The sequence below is a fragment of the Cottoperca gobio genome, chromosome 14 (assembly GCF_900634415.1).
Source record: "Cottoperca gobio chromosome 14, fCotGob3.1, whole genome shotgun sequence".
NCBI classification, from domain to species: Eukaryota; Metazoa; Chordata; class Actinopteri; order Perciformes; family Bovichtidae; genus Cottoperca; species Cottoperca gobio.
This window is the reverse complement of record NC_041368.1, coordinates 15,791,029-15,799,003: the sequence shown is the minus strand read 5'-3', so window position 1 is coordinate 15,799,003 and position 7,975 is coordinate 15,791,029. Positions and strand designations below refer to the sequence as shown.

At 41.5% G+C, this 7,975-nt stretch overlaps 1 protein-coding gene across 2 annotated transcripts; it reads right to left on the bottom strand.

Annotated features, from left to right (window-relative positions):
* Nucleotides 1–2: 2 nt before the first annotated feature.
* Nucleotides 3–7,579, bottom strand: LOC115018527 (septin-5-like). Of its 2 annotated transcripts, none has more exons than XM_029447548.1 (12): nucleotides 7,201–7,579; nucleotides 4,702–5,076; nucleotides 3,724–3,820; nucleotides 3,255–3,341; nucleotides 2,834–2,957; nucleotides 2,172–2,306; nucleotides 1,965–2,082; nucleotides 1,758–1,859; nucleotides 1,567–1,663; nucleotides 1,238–1,400; nucleotides 833–935; nucleotides 3–746 (listed from the first exon to the last, which is right to left on the bottom strand). In XM_029447548.1, exons 1-12 carry the CDS (start codon nucleotides 7,279–7,281, stop codon nucleotides 690–692), a joined length of 1,539 nt encoding a protein of 512 aa, XP_029303408.1. In that variant the 5' UTR covers nucleotides 7,282–7,579; the 3' UTR covers nucleotides 3–689. The 2 variants fall into 2 exon arrangements, with proteins under 2 accessions (XP_029303408.1, XP_029303409.1); XM_029447549.1 differs by lacking the exon at nucleotides 7,201–7,579 and adding an exon at nucleotides 6,712–7,015 and having other exon boundaries at nucleotides 690–746.
* Nucleotides 7,580–7,975: the final 396 nt, after the last annotated feature.

The following is a 7,975-nucleotide window of genomic DNA, read 5'->3' as shown; positions in this document are numbered from 1 at the left end:
CAACACATCTTGCTTCTGTATTTATTGGTCTTGTGTAAAAATATTGACAAACTGTTAGAAAGCTTTTCATTGATATTTGTTTACTTTCTTGTTCTTATGAAACAGCAAAATTAAAGATTAAAAATACAAAAACATAAAAATACAGTTGACTTAAGTAATAAAACATGAAAAATGTAAACCCAACTTTAACATTACCACAATGACCTAGATTGCAGTGTTACATTCTTATCAAGGTTACTAATCAAGGAGCCGTTGATACAATTAATTGAATAAAAGTAATTAATTCTCTACAGCTTTGAGTAACTCCCTCCTCGGATGACGTAATGCCAGAAAATCTTGAACACAACACTGAGTCTGTGACGGGAACATGCATCTCCTGGCTGCAGGTAAGTAAACGTGCATGGCTGCGTCTTTTATACTTGTGCAGAGTTTTAGAGTAAGGTTCACTTGTTTTTTTCTTGTGTTTCTAATCAGCCTTTTGACAGGAGCTGGATCAGCCAATCGGCTCGCTTGACACTTTTGAGACCCACAGAAATGTTTGTGTGTCCTGGGAGAACCCTGATTCAAGCCTCGCTCACTTAAGTTGCTCGTCACACGAGGACCTCAATGATGCTAGTTTCCTTTTCACACAAGTTCCAGCAGAAAACGGGGGCTTCCTCCGTGCTCCTGGGCGCTCAGAAACCACCTCTCTAGCTGTGCTGCATGTGCTCCTGAACCCTCTCCAGCACCTCCTGCATCCTCCTCAGCTACAGAAGGGAATAAATGAAGTGAGCTGTGATTATTACCTCTGTAACCGAGAGAAACAACGACTGAGTCTGTAAGAGAAACGTACCTCCTCGTCTTTTTCAAAGATGAGTTTCTCAGTCTCGGTGTCAGCTGCAGCCAGCGGCAGAGGAAAGTCTGCCTCGCTCCGCTCTCGATGCTTGTCGTGCACACTAAAACCCACGTACACACAAAGAAGAGCTACCTGAGCATCTACCTCAATCATCACAGAAAATATCAAGTGTGCTGCATAGATGTATTGTTATTTCTATTTATAGCGCCTATATTGTACTGAAAATGTCCTGAAAACAAACCCCTCTCCTCCAGGAAGCAACAATGTAAGAGGTAAGTATGTGACACTGTAAATAATAATCAAGACATGGAGGCTCACAAATAAGCAACTACAGAGACAGAATTTGAATGACTCATGGAAGGATTTTAATCAATCATCGGTGTGCATCCTGACTCCACCCACCTCCGCTGCCTCTCCTCCACCACCATGCGCGTCATGCTCTGTATGCACTGTGCTCTGTAATTTTCATAGTGCGTCTCCCCCGTCACATCCTTCAGATCCTGCATGTGCGTCCTCACCAGCATGTTTCTCAGCAGCAGGAAGTCGGAGTGTGTCGGGTTTTCCACTGACCATGCAACGACAACGTGCTACCGGATTAGACTGGTTTTTCTTTTTTATACAACAGACCAAAAGCAATGTATGAAAGTGATACAAAGTCAAGGTTCCACCCAAATTAAATGAATAGTGAAACTACAAATACAATTAAAAGTTGTAACTAGTCTGTGTAATACCTTCTACCACACCCCAGGGATAGGCACGACCTCTGAACTTGTGACCGTCACTCTCCACTTGAACATTGCTCCCAATTACTGCAAATGGGATGCTGTCCTGCAGAGAGAAGCGAAACAAAAGTGAACCGTCAGTCTTAACGTGGGTGAGCCGGCACATTTCAACCATGAGAAATTAAATTCAACTGAAGAACCTTGAGTATCTGGTCCTGTTTTTTTAAGTCTTCATCCTCATCTGAATCACACTCGGGGAACTGATAGATGTTGATCCCAAACTGCTCGATCTCCTCTCTGATCTGGAAAACATAAACACATTCAGACAATAATGTTTAAAAGAAAATAGAATTAAAAATAAAACCCTGAACTCTCCCTGAAGAATGTGCGTGTTTATGATCTCATACCTTCATCTTCTTTCTGTGGACTTCTGCTTCTGTAAGGCTGTCTGCCTTGGCCACTACAGGAACTAAGTTGACTTTGTCGTGCAAGGCCTTCATACACGCCACATCCAGAGGTCTTAGACTGATGAGAGACAACACGTAATGCGGTAACATACCCAAAAGATATTGAACAACTTGTATTGATATTGAACAACAAGAAGTCAAACATACCCGTGGCCAAATGGAGAGACAAAGTAGAGGCAGCAGTGGACTCTGTTGTCCTGGATGTTCCTTCTGTTCAACCCGCTCTCATCTCTGAAGTACTGTTCAAACTGCTGGTCGATGTAGTCTTTTAATGGCTTCCAGCTGATGCAAACATACAATCTATGTGAGTCAAAACAACAACAACCCAACCCTAGCTTTGTTTTATTTATCTGTCGGTTTTGTTTCTTGGTATATGCCAAGTAAAAGTTTGTATCTATTTCTAATCACTACCAGTACCTTATTTTTGCAATATATATTTTAACATAATTAGATTTATTGTTAGTTTGTTCTCTCTTTGCAGAGCACACACAGACACACAGACACAACCAAATATCTAATAAGAAATCTGCCAATGAAAATAAAACTGCTCTGCATGAATAAAACTTGCTTTTGTGCTCTTATCAATTAAGTCCAGTCCAGTGTGTATCTGTTCAACAAGTGTATACAAATAGCTTGATTGATAAAAGGTGTATTCAGTGTGCTTGTGATGTCATGAGTTGAAGTCTGGCTCATGATCATGTTGCCTGTCTTACGTTTAACTTTCATGCCCAGTAGAGCAGCAGTGTGTTCCAGCTGGTTTGACTTTGAAGGAGAAAAGCGTTACAGGCGGCGCGTGTTGATGACCTCACCTTTCTGTTTCATTGATGGCGTCTCCAAACCCTGGTGTGTCTATGATGGTGAGCCTCAATTTGATTCCTTTCTCTTCGATGCTAATTGCGTGTTTGACGATGTCGACTGTTTGATTGATCCGCTCTGCAGACGTACAAAAGTGCAAAGTAAATAAATCGGGCAACACGTTGAACACACACCACCCTCAGGGTCAGAAAGTTGTGACCGCATCAACATTTACATGTTCCACATCTAGAGATATTCATAAACAGACAACAGACAATGACAGAAAGAAAGATTAATAAATCCTACTTGTCATGTCTTAGCATTTTTAAGACCATTGAAAGATTGATTTTAAGTCATTTTAAGACCATGGCTTATTTTAAGATGAATGAATTCAATGCCTTCTAAGGATCCATGGGAACCCTGAACTATTCTCACCTTGTGCATTGGGAACCTTCCTGTCTTTGTAGAGGTCCGTGAGGAACAAACTGTTGATTAGTGTGGATTTACCGAGGCCAGACTCCCCTGCAGAGAGAGAGAGGGACGATCCTGAATAATAACTTCAACACATATAGTCGCAGAAGATTTACCCAAAAAAAAGTACTTCTTCACACATAAAACAAGATGACACAGCACCATACTCCCATTTATCAGCTCATTTTAAATAATGGTTGACACACGTAGAATTCAGAGTAGGTATGTCTGTACTCTACACTGAAGAGGACATCTCTTACTGCGTCAGTTAATTGATGTTATCAGCTGAAATTCTTTAGATGTTTGTATAGTGGTGGGTGTTTGAAACATATTCTGCCTGCAATAAAATTCCCCTTATAGGAGAGATGTTACATTCAGTTATGATCACAGCCTGTCAAAGTATCCCAGGTAGCAGACATATGGGAGGACTCACCTGCCACCATAAGCGTAAATGTGAAACCTTTCTTCATCGTCTTCCTCTGAATCTGGTTGGGCAATGTGGCAAAACCCACATACTCCTTGTCCTGATCCTGCAGAAAGAAAACATAACATGTATGTTTGTGCATATTGTTTATAAGTAACCCTCATCATGATTTGCATCCTCACAAGCTTCACATATCTATGAGCTGCACTGCAAAGCATCATGGGGCTCATGTTCCCTCTGACCCAGTAGCATCAGAGGAAAGACTGGGTGAGCGAGAGGCGAGGAAACAATAGACTCATTCTCAGCACTTTGGGGTCAGAACAGATGAGTCTGTTCTAGCACTAGATAAGCACGTCAACATGCACATTGTTTTGATCATGAAAGTTAATGTCAGACCTCTATATTAACTTACTTTTTGTTTTGCTTCTGTTGATGTTGTACATGAAACCGAGTTAAAGGGACAGTTCACCGCAAAATCAAAAATACATATTCTTCCTCTTACCTGTAGTGCTATTATCAATCTAGATTGTTTTGGTGTGAGGTGCAGAGTGTTGGACATATCAGCCGTAGAGATGTCTGCCTTCTCTCGAATATAATGGAAATAGATGGCACACACCAAAACAAATTACATTTGAAAACTCAACAGTAATGTCTATTTCTAGAAATCATGACCATGTTTCTCAAGATAATCCACAGACCTTGTTGTGAGGAGTTTCATTTAGGAACTACTTTCTTACTGCCGAACTACACCTGCCAACCATATCCCTACGCAGAAGGAAGTGTGCATCTACTCATGAACAAAAGGCTCTCCTGAGCTAGCTCAGCTGAGGCGAATCCATTAATGTTTACTTCTCAACATGTTTATGGTGTGAACTGTGCCTTTTTTTTAAGGGTTTAGATATGTATTTGGACGTAATTTAACAGGTCTTTTCTTGAAAATTTGGATGCTAGCACATATGGTCTGAGTTCAGGGCTTTAGAAACACACCTCTGTAGAGTCATAAGGGTCAAAGCGTCCCCAGGGGCTGTGAGGACGTGAGGCCGGGCTGAGTGGACAATCCATAGACACCTGAGAGACGAGCTGCCTCCTCAGCTGCAGGGGCTGAAACTCTGCCTCTGTTCTCAGACGACTTGGTCTATGAGGTATTGTCGGAGATCCAGCAGGGTGGCAGGGGATGGGACGGGGCAGAGAGGGAGTCCCAGGGAGGCTAGGGAGTCTCCCGTTGGTTGCTGTTCCAGTTCCCTCTGCCTCACGGTGGACTGGTGTCTGGTGCTGTTCGCCAGGCTGAGAGACGGGAGACATATTCCTGATGGCGTAAGGAAACTGAGGGTCGTCCTGGTCCTCATTGGACAGACTGGACAACTGTGACGGGAGGCAGCAAAGTGTCATGGGTTTTATATGGACGATCAATAGTCTCAAAAACATCCCTAACTTTTAATCCAGACTAAAAATAAAGTGACTTTCTCTCATATTTACTAATGTGCTTGGAAAAAGTGTGGTGCAATACATTACTTTTAGACTTAGAAAGCTAGAAAGACCAGTTAATTAAAGCAGTTATCACAGACAACCATTATACATGGTCTCTTCCTTTTTAGGAGCACTTACAATCATTAGCATTGGTATTTCATGCAGGACACTTAAAATGTCAAGACTTTGGCAATTCCACTTTGATTTTGAGTTATTTTCCCCTCAACTGAAATATATTTTAATCTATGTATGTTATAATTTATATCAAATACAGAGTGTTGACATGTCACTGATAACACTACAGTCAGGGTCAGGCTCTCTGAGTACATAACATAATGAGTCTTCTGTGTCTTTTGTTGTAGCGGCCACCCTTTCTTCACTGATTAGCCCTGACTTGTGATCTCATTATACTATTAGAGGCCTTCTTCCGTCTGTCCAGGCAGGGTGGGGAGACAAACAAAACATTCTGGAGGTGGAAGTTGGTAAACACTAGAGTCAAACGGGGATAAAGTAATCACTTTTAAAATCATTTTTAAGGAGCATCTTTCAGTGTGGAGCCTATGCATAAATAGCTAGTAGATAAAAAATAGTCAGGGCCACATGACTGACCGAGCAGTCCACACGCCTGCTTTGGTTACTTCACAGGTTATTTTCCCACAGTGATTCTTTCTACCCGCTAGCATGAGCAGTTAGGACAGCCGAGCCTCCACACATGCTTTACAGGAGATACACATTTCTCCAGTGCGCACTTCGTCCTGGTCTGAAGGCAGCAGAGAGAACTACACAGCAGTGCTGCCTGCCTGATCAGGGTTCATCTGGTGTCCCTCTCTACCTGTCAAATCTCATTATCCACAAAGCTCTGCAACAGGCTTAACCCAGCTTCTAATGCTGACGGGGTGGGGGGTTGGAGATTTATTTCTTAAACACACACACATACACAAGCAATACACACTATTATTAAAGACTATTCTACAAATGCCTCCTACCTCCTTTTCTGAGAAAGTTGCTGCTTTTTTGAGCAGAGGATAGCATATAAGTAGGAGAAAATGTATAGTTGTAAACAAATGTATACAAATACATTGAGAATTGTAAAAACTGGATAATGAGAACAGAACATGTCCTTGTAAAATTTATATTTTAGCTTTACTATACCCTCCTGCTATAAATAAACACAACTTTAAAACAAAATAAACACTTTAAAATGGCAGAACAGAAGACTGAATGGCTTATAACAACATTTTCTCCCATAGTTTATATCACACTCGTGCAAATAAAAAATAAAAATCATGTAGCATCTTATATTGAAGACTATAAAAGAAGAACTGTTGCATTAAAAAAACGAATAAACCTTGAATACGGTGCTAAATGATCATCAATACAAGTGTCATACACGCATATAAATCCCTGTAGGAATATTATAAGCTGCAATAGTGATTTTCCAATTGGAGGAGTAATTAATATTGCAGAAACTTTAGGTACTTGAATACATCGGTGATGCAACCCAGTTGTGTATAAATGCAGGTGACCTACCTTTCTTAGTGCTGCGGAACCTGACCGGAGACGACATGTGCTGCATGGTGCAGTCGTCTTAAACTACGTGAGTGATGTAGTAGTGAGAAATACCAAACTATACAAGAACTAATACTATGTGGTGAGACATATGGTGTGTGTGTGAGTGTGAGTGTGAGAGTGTGAGTGTGTGTGCGCGCGTGCGCTGAGCTCCGGGTGCAGTCCTCTCAGTCTTGCCGCTCTGACGTGGTTTAAAGTACCAGAGAGAGCAGGTAAGGATACTAACACCAGCCTAGCTACTACTACTGATAATCTTAATAACAATCATTTCCACAATCATTTCCAAACTGCTATTCCTTAGTTTCTCGTGATTATTACCATTATGCTAACTGTTATTCGAAGGGTTAAGCTAGTTTGTGCCTCCCGTGTGCCATTAGCTAACTTTAGCTCGCCTTGTTCGGGGCTGTTAAACCGACATGCAATTTGAAAAGATAAAACGTAACTACTCACCGACGTTTCTGAATCTGAATTGTTGATGAAGACAGTCCAAACATGAGTCTCCGGGCAAAAACAAAATATACAACAGTCCATTGAAAGCTTTTAGCTAAATCACTACTTCTGCTTAATCAAGTTCTCCAACGTGCACGTGAGCATTTTTTAAATGTAGTTGCCTAGTTACCGTTAGCTAGTTAGGCTTCTCAATGTACTGACCTCGATATTGCCCACAGCGTGTTTGTTTAAATACTGTACAGTATGAATGTCGCCAACATGATGCCAGATTAACCCTCCTGTTACATTCAGGGTCAAACATTAATTATCTTCTGCTTTCATTAATTAGTGCAATACACATGTAAAAGGAAAATGGTTCATGTCATGTATTTGCAACCCCCCTGCATGTTTATATCACAGAGATTGTATTTGGGTCAATCTGACCCAGCAGTGAAAGTGGAGGCTAAAAGGAGTCAGAAGTACACACACACACACACACACACACACACACACACACACACACACACACACACACGGCACAACAACATTACACTCTGCACATGCAGTATACTCAATGTCAGAACTTGACAAAATGAGTGGGTAGAGCGGCTTCCACTACTCTACAACCCAGGACCTAATGTCACAGTGGATGAAAGGCTGGTGGCATTCAGAGGTCGCTGCCTGTTTAAGCAATACATGCCTTCTAAACCGGCAAAATATGGCATAAAAATATGGGCAGCATGTGATGCAAACTCCAGCTATGCACTGAACCTGCAGGTTTACACTGGAAAGCCGG

What these genes read in the sequence shown, in the direction of transcription:
- LOC115018527 (XM_029447548.1), bottom strand. Translation starts at nt 7,281, where the DNA reads ATGGACTGTTGTATATTTTGTTTTTGCCCGGAGACTCATGTTTGGACT. An exon ending in GAAGGTTCCCAATGCACAAG is followed by an intron (nt 2,958 to 3,254) that starts GTGAGAATAGTT and finishes GTACGTCTGCAG; the next exon opens with AGCGGATCAATCAAACAGTC. An exon ending in TCCACAGAAAGAAGATGAAG is followed by an intron (nt 1,860 to 1,964) that starts GTATGAGATCAT and finishes TATGTTTTCCAG; the next exon opens with ATCAGAGAGGAGATCGAGCA.